Below are 15379 nucleotides of genomic sequence, written 5' to 3' on the forward strand. Positions count from 1 at the left end.
GAAATACAGCTTCTTATTCATCTATCGGGCTTTGTCGAAACACCGCTTACTTATTCAATCGCTTTTTTTCTCCCTCAAATGTTTCAGGACACACTCCTCAGTTCTACAGCATGAATCGGCCAGTGCAGCGGCAGAATCCTACCACTATAGGAGGATCCCTACCTGGCTACAGACGCCCACCATCCATGACCTCACAGGGCAGTGTCCAGAATCAAGTCAACGGAGGCCCGTACTACAGTCCGAACCAGGCAACTGAATCGAGAGGTAAAGACGGCCTCGTCTAGTCCCATTTAAAGCCGTGACACGGGCGGCACAGTGGTTAGCACTGCTGCCTCACAGCTCCAGGGTCCCGGGTTCAATTCTGGCCTCAGGTGACTGTCTGTGTGGAGTTTGTACTTTCTCCCCGTGCCTGCATGGATTTCCTCCGGGTGCTCTGGTTTCCTCCCACGGTCAAAAAACCTGCAGGTTAGGTGGATTGGCCATGCTAAATTGCCCTTAGTCCAAAAGGTAAATTGGGTTTACTGGGTTACGGGGACGGGGTGGAGGTGTGGGTTTAAGTAGGGTGTTCTTTCCAAGGGCAGATGGACCGAATGGCCTCCTTCTGCACTATAAATTCTACGATCCCCCAAATGACTCTGGGAACTGCAATAATAATAAAAAGTTTCTAAGAAACAGGTGTTCTCCCTCTCATTCCATTCTCAGCACTAGAACTGAATGTGCAAATGGATATTCTGTTCATATTCAGGAAGAACATAAATGTTTCAGAGTTAGTCAATTTAATGTTATGAGTCTCAAAAGGTTCCAATATTTTCTGCAGCTGGCCGCTAACAACCCAGTGGCCTTACAAAGGCCTTACAGGAGAGTTGTAATTCTTTTAACTATTGCTTTGCATCCCCATCCTTATTGCGAAGCTGTTGCATAATCAACTAAACTGTACTTCTTTACAAAGTTGTTCTAACCAGGGACGACCCAGAATCTAACTTGCCTTATTATAAAGCTTTGATATTAACAGGGGCCCCGATCTAGGCTGTAACCTATTATAAAGCTGCATAATGACCAAGAATCTAGAGCCTGGCATTACTTTCTTATAAAGTTGTTATAACTAGTAACACAAAATTCAGCTGCACCTTATTATAAAGGTGTCACAACCAGAGCCCCCTTGAAATGGCTGTACCCTGACCTCGGCCATAGTCTTTCAATCTACCTTGGATTTGGGAGTGGTGTCAGAGAACTGGACGGTTGGGTGTCATAGAATCATGGATAACCTGCAGTGCAGAAGGAGGCAATTTGGCCATCAAGTCTGCACAGACCCATGCTGTGACAAAGAGGAGAGCTAAGCCTGGTAACCACAGGCCAGTCAGCTGAACGGAGGTGCTAGGAAAACCTGATAATCAGGGACAAAATGAATTGTCACTTGGAAAAGCACAGGTTAATAAATGACAACTAACACCAATTTGTTAAAGGCAATTGATGTCTCTCAAACTTAATTGAGTTCATTCAGGAAATGACTCAGAGGATGTATGAAGTTAGTGTGATTGATGTTGCGTATATCGTTGCGTAGCACAGTGATTAGCACTCTTGCTTCACAGCGCTAGGGACCCGGGTTCAATTCCCAGCTTGAGTCTCTGTGCGCAGTCTGCACATTCTCCCCGTGCCTGCGTGGGTTTCCTCCGGGTGCTCCGATTTCTTCCCACGAGTCCCGAAAGACGTGCTGTTAGGTAATTTGGACATTCTGAATTCTCCCTCAGTGTACCCGAACAGGCGCCGGAGTGTGGCGACTAGGAGCTTTACACAGTAACTTCATTGCAGTGTTAATATAAGCCTACTTGTAAATAATAAAGATTATTGTTATAATTTAACCATTGTAGTCCAGATATTTGTACGCCTGCGTTTCATTCCCTCCAAGACCAATATATAGAATCTTTCTATAGAATCCCTACAGTGCAGAAGGAGGCCATTCGGTCCATCTAGTCTGCACGACCCTCTGAAAGAGCACCGTACCTAGACCCACTTCCCTGCCCTATCTCCATGACCGTGCCTAACCTACACATCTTTGGACACTATCATGGTCAATCCACCTAATCTGCACATCTTTAAACTGTGAAAGGAAATGAGAGTACCCAGAGTAAACCCATGTAGACACTGGGAGAACGTGCAAACTCCACACACACATCACACAAAGTCCCGACATTTCACAAAGTCGGAATTAAACCCGGAACCCTAGCACAGTGAGGCAGTAGTGCTCACCACTATGCCGCCCAAATATCCTTCCTAAGTTGTGCTGTCCAGACTGCTCACAGCACTCCAAGTGGCGTTTAACTTCCTCCTATCTTTTCCCATCTATATCTATCATCGCAATCCCCTGTTCCCTTCTCTCTCTTATGCATGTTTAGTTTATGTTTGCATCTGTTTGCTTCAACCACTGTTTGGCAGCAAGTTCCACATTTTCACAACTCTGTGAGTAAAGACTTATCTGCTGAATTCCCAAGTGTATTTCTTGGTGATTATTTTATATTGATGCTATAAAGAACAAAGAACAAAGAAATGTACAGCACAGGAACAGGCCCTTCGGCCCTCCAAGCCCGTGCCGACCATACTGCCCGACTAAACTACAATCTTCTACACTTCCTGGGTCCGTATCCTTCTATTCCCATCCTATTCATATATTTGTCAAGATGCCCCTTAAATGTCCCTATCGTCCCTGCTTCCACTACCACCTCCGGTAGCGAGTTCCAGGCACCCACTACCCTCTGCGTAAAAAACTTGCCTCGTACATCTACTCTAAACCTTGTCCCTCTCACCTTAAACCTATGCCCCCTAGTAATTGACCCCTCTACCTTGGGGAAAAGCCTCTGACTATCCACTCTGTCTATGCCCCTCATAATTTTGTATACCTCTATCAGGTCGCCCCTCAACCTCCTTCGTTCCAGTGAGAACAAACCGAGTTTATTCAATCGCTCCTCATAGCTTATGCCCTCCATACCAGGCAGCATTCTGGTAAATCTCTTCTGCACCCTCTCTAAAGCCTCCACATCCTTCTGGTAGTGTGGCGACCAGAATTGAACACTATACTCCAAGTGTGGCCTAACTAAGGTTCTATACAGCTGCAACATGACTTGCCAATTCTTATACTCAATGCCCCGGCCAATGAAGGCAAGCATGCCGTATGCCTTCTTGACTACCTTCTCCACCTGTGTTGCCCCTTTCAATGACCTGTGGACCTGTACTCCTAGATCTCTTTGACTTTCAATACTCTTGAGGGTTCTACCATTCACTGTATATTCCCTACCTACATTAGCCCTTTCAAAATGCATTACCTCACATTTGTCCGGATTAAACTCCATCTGCCATCTCTCCGCCCAAGTCTCCAGACAATCTAAATCCTGCTGTATCCTCAGACAGTCCTCATCGCTATCCGCAATTCCACCAACCTTTGTGTCGTCTGCAAACTTACTAATCAGACCAGTTACATTTTCCTCCAAATCATTTATATATACTACAAACAGCAAAGGTCCCAACACTGATCCCTGTGGAACACCACTGGTCACAGCCCTCCAATTAGAAAAGCATCCCTCCATTGCTACCCTCTGCCTTCTATGGCCTAGCCAGTTCTGTATCCACCTTGCCAGTTCACCCCTGATCCCGTGTGACTTCACCTTTTGTACTAGTCTACCATGAGGGACCTTGTCAAAGGCCTTACTGAAGTCCATATAGACAACATCTACTGCCCTACCTGCATCAATCATCTTAGTGACCTCCTCGAAAAACTCTATCAAGTTAGTGAGACACGACCTCCCCTTCACAAAACCGTGCGGCCTCTCACTAATACGTCCATTTGCTTCCAAATGGGAGTAGATCCTGTCTCGAAGCATTCTCTCCAGTAATTTCCCTACCACTGAAGTAAGGCTCACCGGCCTGTAGTTCCCGGGATTATCCTTGCTACCCTTCTTAAACAGAGGAACAACATTGGCTATTCTCCAGTCCTCCGGGACATCCCCTGAAGACAGCGAGGATCCAAAGATTTCTGTCAAGGCCTCAGCAATTTCCTCTCCAGCCTCCTTCAGTATTCTGGGGTAGATCCCATCAGGCCCTGGGGACTTATCTACCTTAATATTTTTTAAGACACCCAACACCTCGTCTTTTTGGATCACAATGTGACCCAGGCTATCTACACCCCCTTCTCCAGACTCAACATCTACCAATTCCTTCTCTTTGGTGAATACTGATGCAAAGTATTCATTTAGTACCTCGCCCATTTCCTCTGGCTCCGCACATAGATTCCCTTGCCTGTCCTTCAGTGGGTCAACCCTTTCCCTGGCTACCCTCTTGCTTTTTATGTACGTGTAAAAAGCCTTGGGATTTTCCTTAACCCTATTTGTCAATGACTTTTCGTGACATATGCACTTCAGGCCACCAGACCCGCTGTGTTCAGCAACTTCTCCCCGTCTGCTCTGCCTCAGAGCCACACTGTCCCTATTCCCTAGTTCTCCCTCAATGCTCTCACCTTCTGACCTATTGCTCCCGTGCCCACCCCCCTGCCATACTAGTTTAAACCCTCCCGTGTGACACTAGCAAACCTCGCGGCCAGGATATTTATGCCTCTCCGGTTTAGATGCAACCCGTCCATCTTATACAGGTCACACCTGCCCCGGAAGAGCTCCCAGTGGTCCAGATAACGGAAACCCTCCCTCCTACACCAGCTGTTTAGCCACGTGTTTGTCTGCTCTATCTTCCTATTTCTAGCCTCACTGGCACGTGGCACAGGGAGTAATCCCGAGATTACAACCCTCGAGGTCCTGTCTTTTAACTTTCTGCCTAGCTCCCTGAACTCCTGCTGCAGGACCTCATGCCCCTTCCTGCCTATGTCGTTAGTACCAATATGTACAACGGCCTCTGCCTGTTTGCCCTCCCCCTTCAGGATTCCCTCTACCCGTTCGGAGACATCCTGGACCCTGGCACCAGGGAGGCAACATACCATCCTGGAGTCTCTTTCACGTCCACAGAAGCGCCTATCTATGCCCCTGACTATAGAGTCCCCTATTACTATTACTCTTCTGCGCTTTGACCCTCCCTTCTGAACATCAGAGCCAGCCGTGGTGCCACTGCTCTGGCTGCTGCTGTTTTCCCCTGATAGGCTATCCCCCCCGACAGTATCCAAAGGGGTATATCTGTTCGAGAGGGGGACAACCACAGGGGATTCCTGCACTGACTGCCTGCCCTTTCTGGTGGTCACCCATTTCTCTGCCTGCACCTTGGGTGTGACCACATTTACATAACTATCTAGTTATGCTCTTTCCCACAAGAGGAAACATTCTTTCTAAATTTATCAAAACCTTTTATAAATGTTCAGACCTCTGTTGGGTCACCTCTCAGCCTTATTGTTTTCAAGAGAAACGAGATCCAGCCTGTGAGATGTGAGATACATGCCCTCATAGTTCTGGCACCAACCCTATAAATATACTTTGCACCCTCTCCAGTGCCTCTCTATATATATATATATATATATATATTGTTTTAATTCTCCTCCTTTTTCACGTTTTCTCCCACATTTACACCCATCAACAATAAACAATAATCAACAAGATATGTCAATCCCCATAATAACAACAATCCCATCCGCCCACCAACCCCCAAACCTCAACCCGCATGTTTACATAAACAAATGACAAGGAATCAGGGATTACCCGTGGTCACCCTTAATCTACACGGCTCTCCACCACCCCCCCAACCAACGCCATCCAGCCTCTAAGAGAGTACCGTGCATGATACCCCACAGTTGTACCCGCCCCCAAGTCTCCAGCTCCTCCTGTCCACTGCCTCTTGTAAAACCCCTCCTCCCAACCTCTGTTCCCTCCCCCAACCTCGGTTCCCTCCCCCCAACTTTCCACCCCGGCTAGACCACTCGGACCCTGTTCTGTCAGGCTCCGATGGCCGCAGCCCCTCCCCCACCTCGCTCCCGTTCACTGGCCGGCTTAAACCAGCCAGCGTGGAGGCCCCCACCCAGGTCCCTTTCCCCCTTGCCCGGCCCTAGGAACCTAGGAAAGCCCAAAGATCCCCTTTTAGCACACAAACCCCGCATATCCACCTACACCCCAAAGAGCCCTCCTTTCGAATGAAAGTCCCGTCCCTTCCCATGTCCAAATATATACAACATTGGCTCCTTTAGCCTCTACCCCCACGCGCAGTGATACAAAAAAAAAGAAGAAAATACAGTCATGAGGTTACATCGGCACATGACCATTCCTCAATTTGTCAGTTCTGCCGCAGTCCTTCTGCCTTCGCAAACTCCTCCGCTGCTTCCGCCATTCCAAAATAAAAGTCCCTGAGCTTGTAAGTCACCCTCAGCTTCGCTGGATATACAATGCCACACTGCACCTTGCCAATGTACAGTGCTATCTTCACCCGGTTGAAGGCAGCCCGCCTCCTCGCCAGCTCCACCGTAAAGTCCTGGTATACACGTATACCAGCTCCAGCCCACTGCACCACCCGCTTCTGCTTGGCCCAGCTCAGGACCTTCTCCTTCACACTGTACCTACGGAAGCACAGAGTCACTGCCCTTGGCGGCTCACTCGCCTTTGGTACAGGCCTCCACGACCGATGAGCCCGATCCAGTTCATATTGGGAGGGGTCCTCCCCCTCCCCCAGTAGTTTTGCCAGCATCGCGGCAAAATACTCAGTCGGCTTCGGTCCTTCAACTCCTTCGGCCAGCCCCACGACCCTCAAATTCTGTCGCCTGGATCTGTTTTCCAGATCTTCCATTTTTCCTCGCAGATTCTTGTTCGTGTCCATCACCTTCCGCATCTCCTTCCCCATCGAGGTAAGTTGATCACCGTGCTGCAATACCGTCTCCTCCACTTCCTTCAGCGCCTCCCCTTGCTCTCGCACCTCCGCCACTGCGCTCGCCACCGCCGTCTTCACCGGGGAAACCGCCTCCTTCACCACATTCAAAACCTCCCTCATCTCCTTACTCACCATCTCCATACATTTCTCAATCTGTGCCAACTGCTTTTGGAATTCCGCAGCCATCACCGTAGTTAGTTCTTCAGCCGTAAGCACTGCGGCCTCCCCTGGTGCTCCAGCCTCCATCTTCTTTGTTGACCCCGCGGTGACCTTTCCCCTCTCCAACGGACTTTCAGCCGCTTTTTTCCCCGGCCATTTTTTTCGTGTTTTTTGACATCCTTCTTCTCCTTGCGCTATCTCCTGACTTTTACTGCCGTCGCTGGCCCTAGGACCGGGCGTTACTCCCCGAAAATGCCGTTCTGAACGGGAGCCCTCCAATGTGCGGCTGCCTCCCGCCCGCCGTCACCGGAAGTTATATCTTTTTATAATATGCAACCAGAACTGCTCGCAGTAATCTTTGTGTGATCTAATTAAGGTTCATTACAGGTATAGCATAACTTTCCTACTTTTCAATTCTATCTAAGTGCAGTGCATGGTTTGCTTTTTTAATGGCCTTGCTAACCTGTGGTGCAACATTTAGTGATCTTTGTATTTGTACTTCAAGACCCGTTTGTTTATTTATACCACTGTACTCGAACCTTCCAAATAATAAGTGACCTCCCAACTTTTCCAAAGAGAATGTGCTACTTCATAATTATCTGTGCTGAACATTTACCCATTCTGTAAGTTTATTAATATCCTCCTGTAAATTGTTGCAGTCCTCTTCAGTGTTAAATTCCCACTTGCGCCACCCCCGGCCTCCTGCAAGTTTGGTGTGCTTTTGAAGTCCAGATTGTTGATGTAAATTATGAACCGCAGTGGTCCCAGCACTAATCCTTGTGGAAATATACTGTAAGGCTAGCATGTGGGATCCTTAGCTGTCTCAACAGAGACATAGGGTACAAAAGCAAGAATACTATGACTCACCCTTTCTAGAGTTTGGCCTCAGGTGGAATATTGTGTTCAATTTAGATAGGGTGTAAAATGTTGTGAGGGTGCTGAGGAGATGTATGTGAATGATGCATTGATAAGTTAGGTGAAGAGAAGCAGGAGTTGTTCTCCTTGGAGCAAAGAAGGTTCAGGAAAGATTTAGTAGAGGCATTCAAAATCTCATGGTAGAGTAGAGTAGCCAGGGACCCGGGTTTAATTTCCGGCTTGGGTCTGTGCGGAGTCTGAGGTTTCCTCCCCCAAGTCCCGAAAGACGTGCTGTTAGGTAAATTGGACATTCTGAATTCTCCCTCTGTGTACCCGAACAGGCGCCAGAGTGTGACGACTGGGGGATTTCCACAATAACTTCATTGCAGTGTTAATGTAAGCCTACTTGTGACAATAATTTTTTTGAAATAAATTTAGAGTACCCCAATTCATTTTTTTTCCAATTAAGGGGCAATTTAACGTGTCCAATCCATCTGCCCTGCACATCTTTGGGTTGTGGGGGCGAAACCCATGCAAACACGGGGAGAATGTGCAAACTCCACACAGACAGTAATCCAGAGCCGGGATCGAACCTGGGACCTCGGCGCCGTGAGGCACTGTGCCACCATGCTGCCTCACTTGTGACAATAATAAAGATTATTATAAAGATAGGCAGGTAACCAGATGACACACCTCAAAGGAAATTTGCAAAAAAAACAAAAGACAAATGAGAAATGTTTTTACGCAGAGAGTTATTACGATTTACAATGTGCTGCCTAAAAGGAGGCTAGAAGGGTACTGTAGATTCAGTATTAATTTTCAAAATACTTGCAAAGGAAAATTGCAGGACCCTAGGCACAGAGCAGAGGCGTGGGGCTAATTCGATAGTTCTACAAAGAGTCGGCACAGGCCGGAAGGGCTGAATGACTGTTTTTTGATTCAACAAAGGAACCCTGAAGCTCAGCTGTACCATGTAAATATTCCGTAGACGGTTTTCCACTGTAAATGTGAACACCGGTATTTCCAATGGAAAAGGTTGACACAATAGGCACGATTCAATTAAAGGGAACAAAGTCCCAAAGCAAGTGCGTTTAGCCACGTGTTTCCGTGCTCACAGCGCCGAGAAACACATGGCTATAAAATGCCACCTGCGTTAGACAAGGGGCCTAAGCAGGGAACACGCCGCCGAGGCCGCACATAGCCCCGTTTTGTGCACTGAGGAGCTCCGCTCGCCGGAACCCCTCGGTGAAGCGAGAGACGGGACGCCATTTTTAAATGGCATCCCCATCTCTGAGGCTTCTGACCCAGCCCTGATGCACTATGGGTGGGTCTCCCCAGCAGAGCACCTACAGCCCTATCACCAGCGCACAAAAAATACCGGCTTGCCACCTGATCCCCTGGGGGACCCCCAAGAGTGCCATTACATCGGATCCCTGTTTGTGGAGACCATTGCTGAACGGTGCTCACCCGAGGTCTCCGAGGCAAGGGAGATTGATCGCACAATGGGCGAGATTTACATCGCAACATCTTGCGAGATCGCGTTAGATCTCGCAAAGCGATGTGAGTCGGGTAGACCTAAGGAGCGGGGTCTCCCCGGCTTCTATAGGCCACGCTACGCCGCGACGCTTCTTTTCAGGCACATTGGATCGCACCCAAAGTATGAAACAAAAATGTAACAAGGTGTGTGGATAGCTAGTTCATGGAGGCATATGCATTTTAATACAAATGGATATGGGCGGCACGGAGCACAGTAGTTAGTACTGTTGTATCACAGCACCAGGGACCCGGGTTCGTGCTCCGGTTTCCTCCCACAAGTCCCGAAAGGTGCTGTTAGGTGAATTGGACATTCTGAATTCTCCCTCTGTGTACCCGAGCAGGCGCCGGAATGTGGTGACTAGGGGATTTTCACAGTAACTTCATTGCAGTGTGAATGTAAGCCTACTTGTGACACTAATAAAGATTATTATTATTATATAAAAAGAAACTTAGACACTTTCTGCTGCCGTTTATTTTTTGTTTATTAATTTAGAGTACCCAATTCATTTTTTTCCAATTAGGGGACAATTTAGCGTGGCCAATTCACCTACCCTTTACATCTTTTTGGATTGTTGGGGTGAGACCCACGCTGACACAAGGAGAATGGGCAAACTCCACACGCTGTAGTCCTAGTGCTAACCACTGCCCTACTGTGCCGTCCTGAGTCATCCATACTTGAAACGTAGCTCCATTCTCTCTCCACAGACTCTGCCAGCCGTGCTGAGACTGTCCAGCATTTTCTGTTTAGTCATTTAGATGCTAATCCCAATTGTTACTCGTTTCCCAAGATTGGGTGCAACTTCGCTCTGCTCCTCAACAACTCAAATGACCTCTGCTAGTTATTAGGTCATGATCGGCAGCAGACGGGCAGCATGGTGGCGCAATGGTTAGCACTGCTGCCTCATGGCGTTGAGGACCTGGGTTCGAATCCTGGCCTTGGGTCACTGTCCGTGTAGAGTTTGCACATTCTCCCCGTGTCTGTATGGGTTTCACCTCCACAACCCAAAGACGTGCTGGTTAGGTGGATTGGCCACGCTAAATTGCCCTTTAATTGGAAAAGAAAAATGATTGGATACTCTAAATTTATATTTTAAAAAAGTCTGGATCACTCTGTCAAAACCTTTAAGGGCCTAGCTAGAAAATAAACATTGCACCTCTGCTTCAGATTCCAGAATACCCACAGGGAACTCTGTGGGACATTGGCTAGTATGGAAATAAATGAGCCTGTGGGAGGATAAAGCTGAATTAATATCTTAAGCAGTCGTGAAGTCACTCAGTCCAGATGCAATGGTTTAATGTGCTCCTGACATTGATCAGTGTGTGTCTGTGAGTAGCATTTCCTTTTGATTACCCCTGGTCAAGAAAGCTTCGCTCTCCTCCTGGCTTTGTGCCTCGTGGGTATATCGACACAGCTTTGCATTGCAGATGTGTTCTTGTTTTGCTTCTAAATGCTTTCTCTGCTGCTTCTCACTGGTGTTTGTTCCTCTCCTTTTCCTCATTCCTATGTCTGCTCCTGTGTGCAGCACCACTCGCTCCACCCCCACCTTCTATTCTGCAGGTTACACCACAGCTGCCGCTGATGGGCTTCGTGGCCAGAGTTCAGGATAACAGTAAGTTCATGTTTTCCACCTTCTATCCTGGGCAATCAAGCTCTCTGTACCCACAGATGTTCTGCAAAAACATTACACCAAGAACAGAACATGGAGCAGTAAAACATTGGCAGCTTATCCAACACTGCACATACCCAAAGCAGGTACAACTCGCACCTAAACTGTAATGTTAAACACTCACAATACAGGTACAGCTTAGGTTAGATCCAGAGTAAAGCTCTGTCTACACTGTCATATCGAACACTTCAGCCAAATACAGCATGAGGTTAGGTACTGATTAAAGTTCTCTCTACACTGTTCCCATCAAGCACTCCCAGGACAGGTACAGTATGAGATGCGATACAGAGTCAAGCTCCTCTTACACTTTACTCACCAAATACTCTCTGGGCAGATACAGCATGTGGTTAGATATAGAGTAAAGCTCTGTCTGTACTGTCTCTTCAGACACTCCAGGGATGGTACTTTATGGTTTGGATACAATGTTAGAATTCAGTCTTAAGTAAAAAGAGAAGTAACAAGTTCTGATCTAGGTGCATAAGCAATGCAATGGGCTTCATTTTGGGCATTCTACAGAACTGTAAATCATAACATAAGAACATCTTTCTGTGCTGTAAAACTCTATGACTGTAATAAATAGGAGCAGGAGTAGACTACACGGCCCATCGAGCCTGCTCTGCTATTCAATATGATTATGACTTGCATTCTATAATCATATTGAATGATGGAGCAGGTTTGATGTGCCTTGTAGTCTTCTCCTCTGATGTGTTATATTTTTTTTAATGAACATTTTATTGAGGTATTTTTAGTATAGAAACAACAACAAAATAGACGAGATACATGAAACCATAAACATAGTGCAAAAACCATTTACCTTTTGTAGATTACCTTATTGACCCCCTACTATAACCTAAGCTACTCAACCCCCCCCCCCCCCCGGGGTCTGGTGACGTTTAATTTTCCGCAAGGGTGAACCCTATCAGTGAACCTCTCGAGGAAAACTTAATTTTCTCCAAACAGAGAAAGCTAGCCATGTCCGATAGTCAAGTCTCCAACTTTGGGGGCTTTGGATCCCCCCATGCCAATAGTATCCGTCTCCGGGCTACCAGGGAAGCAAAGGCCAAAACATCTGCCTCTTTCTCCTCCTGGATTCCCGGATCTTCCGACACCCCGAAAAGCGCCACCTCTGGACCCAGCGCCACCCTTGTTTTTAATACCTTGGACATAACGTCCACAAACCACTGCCAAAATCCCCGAAGTTTTGGACATGTCCAAAACATATGGACATGGTTCGCTGGTCCTCCCGCGCATTTTGTGCACCTGTTCTCCACCCCAAAGAATCTGCTCATCCGGGCCACTGTCATGTGAGCCCGGTGAACAACCTTAAATTGTATCAGGCTGAGCCTGGCACATGTTGCAGACGTGTTGACTCTACTCAACGCATCTGCCCATAAACCATCCTCTATCTCTCCTCCCAGCTCCTCCTCCCACTTACGCTTCAGCTCCTCGGTCTGCATCTCCTCTGACCCCATTAACTCCTTATAGATGTCCAAGACGCCCCCCCCCCCCCCCACCCATCCTCTGGAAACTACCCTGTCTTGAATCCCCCTTAGCGGTAGGAGCGGGAAGGTTGCCACCTGTTTACGAAGGAAGTCCCGCACCTGCAAATATCTGAATTTGTTTCCCCTCGCCAGCCCAAACCTTTCCTCCAGCGCCCTCATACTCGGAAAGCTCCCCTCTATGAACACATCCCCCATCCTCTCAATCCCCGCTCACCGCCATACCCGGAACCCCACATCCATACTCCCCGGGGCAAACCGATGGTTATCACAAATTGGGGCCCAGACCGATGCTCCCACATGCCGCCTCCACTGGCCCCAAACTCTCAGGGCCGCCACCACCACGGGGCTGGTGGAGTACCGTGCCGGCAGGAGCGGCATAGGCGCAGTTACCAACGCCCCCAAACTGGTGCCCTCACAAGAAGCTGCCTCCATCCGCACCCACACCGACCCCTCCCCCACCACCCACTGCCTGATCATGGCTATGTTGGCCGCCTGTAATAGTTGCTAACATTTGGCAGCGCCAGCCCACCCTCTCCCTGGCTCCATTCGAGCATTACCTTCCTTCCCCGCGGTGTCTTGCCCGCCCAGACGAAGCCCGTGATCACCCTGTTGACCTGCTTAATAAAAGACCGCGTAATAAAAATAGGGAGACATTGAAATACAAATAGGAACCTCGGGAGGACCGTCATTTTCACCGTTTGTACCCTCCCGGCCAGCGACAACGGGAGCGTGTCCCATCTCCGGAAATCGTCCTTCATCTGGTCCACTAGCCGGGCCAGATTCAATTTAGCCGGTCCCATTCCCGTGCCACTTGGATGCCCAGGTACCTAAAACTACCCCCTATTGACCTAAACGGCAGCTCCCCCAGCCGCCCCTCCTGTCCCCTCGCCTGAACCACAAACATCTCACTCTTATCCATGTTTAGCGTATACCCCGAAAACCGTCCGAATTCCCCTAAAATCTTCATGATTTCCTCCAAGCCCTCTATTCAGTCCGAAATATACAGAAGCAGATCATCCTCCGGGTTCTTGTCCCACTAAAGAATCAGCGAAATCATTGCCTGTGACATCGTCAGGGGCAGCACCCCTCTTTCCCTTGCCTCATTGAACATCCTCAACAACACTGGCCCCAGTATCTCCGAGAACTTTTTATAGAACTCCACTGGGTACCCATCCGGACCTGGGGCCTTACCCGCCTACATGGCCTTCAGGCCCTCCACTATCTCTTCCAGCCCAATTGGGGCCCCCAGCCCTTCTATTCGCTCTCCGTCCACCGATGGGAAATTCAGCCCCTCCAAGAAGAGCCTCATCCCCTCCGGCCCCGTCGGGGCTTCCGACCTGTACAGCCTGCTGTAAAAATCTCTGAACGCCTTATTCACCCCGACCGAATCACCAACCAGGTTCCCCTCACCATCCTTTACTTTCCCTATCTCCCTCGCTGCCTCCCTCTTCCTAAGCTGCTGTGCAAGCATTCTGCTGGCCTTCTCCCCATGTTCATAAATCGCCCCCCTTGCCTTCCTCAGCTGCTCCACCGCCCTCCCTGTGGTCAGCAAGCTAAACTCCGTCTGCAGCCTCCGCCATTCCCTCAGGAGCCCTGCCTCTGGGGTCTCCGCATACCTCCTATCGATCTGTAATATCTCCTTTACCAGTCTGTCCATCTCTGCCCTGTCAACCTTCTCCCTATGAGCCCGGATCGAGATTAGCTCCCCTCTGACCGCCGCCTTCAGTGCTTCCCAAACCACCGCTGCCGAAGTTTCCCCCATGTCATTGACCTGCAGGTAGTTCTGAATGCATTTCCTCAGCCGCTCGCACACCCCTTCATCCGCCAAAAGTCCCACATCTAACCTCCAGTGCGGGCGCTGGTTACTGTCTTTACTAACCTGCAGGTCAACCCAGTGCGGAGCATGGTCTGAGATTGTAATCGCCGAATACCCCGTGTCCACTACCCCAGCCAGAAAGACCCTGTTCAAAATAAAGAAATCTTCCGGGAGTACACTTAATGCAAGTACGAGTAGAAGGAGAACTCCTTCACCCTCGGCTGGTCAAACCTCCAAGGATCCACCCCCCCTATCTGCTCCATGAACCCTCTTAGTTCCTTTGCCATTGCTGGCACCCTGCCCGTTTTCGAGCCTAGGTCCATAACTGTATTGAAGTCCCCTCCCATGACCAACCTGTGCGAGTCCAGGTCCGGTATCTTCCCCAGCATCCTCTTTATAAACACCACATCATCCCAATTTGGCGCACATACATTCTCTAATACCACCTGCAACCCCTCCAGTTTCCCACTGACCATAATATACCGCCCTCCCACGTCCAAGACTGTTCTATCCGCCTCAAACACCACCCGCTTATTGATCAGGATTGCGACCCCACTAGTCATTGAATCTAGTCCCGAGTGAAACACCTGGCTGACCCAGCCTTTCCTCAGTCTAACCTGGTCCGTTACCTTACGGTGCGTCTCCTGCAACATCACCATGTCCGCCTTCAATCCCCTGAGATGCGCGAACACACGTGCCCTTTTGACCGGCCCATTTAAGCCTCGAACATTCCAGGTGATCAGCCCAGTTGGGGGGCTCATTGCCGCCCGCCCCCGCGCCGATCACCCATCCCCTTTTTTAGGCCCGCCACCAGATGGTGCTCCGCGTCTCCACCGGTCCATCCCCAGGCAGCCCCGGACCTCCTCACTGTCCCTCAGCCCAAGTCCCTCCCTCGCCAGCAGAACATTCACACCCCGCCCCCCAGCAACAACACCCTGTAACCCAATCCCTTTCCTCAACCAAACATATGCACACACCCCACTGCGCTTCCGTGAGCTAGCTCG

General features: G+C 49.1%; 1 protein-coding gene across 8 annotated transcripts in view; it reads left to right on the forward strand.

Annotated features, from left to right (window-relative positions):
• abi2b (abl-interactor 2b) overlaps positions 1-15379 on the forward strand; it is a 249954-nt gene that overhangs the window by 208732 nt on the left and 25843 nt on the right. For all 8 annotated transcript variants that reach the window (XM_072481349.1, XM_072481385.1, XM_072481358.1 and 5 more), the window contains 2 exons: positions 88-264; positions 10914-11000. In XM_072481349.1, coding sequence (XP_072337450.1) covers positions 88-264; positions 10914-11000 — 264 coding nt within the window. The remainder of the gene's footprint in view (positions 1-87; positions 265-10913; positions 11001-15379) is intronic.

The sequence above is a fragment of the Scyliorhinus torazame genome, chromosome 2, assembly GCF_047496885.1.
Source record: "Scyliorhinus torazame isolate Kashiwa2021f chromosome 2, sScyTor2.1, whole genome shotgun sequence".
Classification (NCBI taxonomy): Eukaryota; Metazoa; Chordata; class Chondrichthyes; order Carcharhiniformes; family Scyliorhinidae; genus Scyliorhinus; species Scyliorhinus torazame.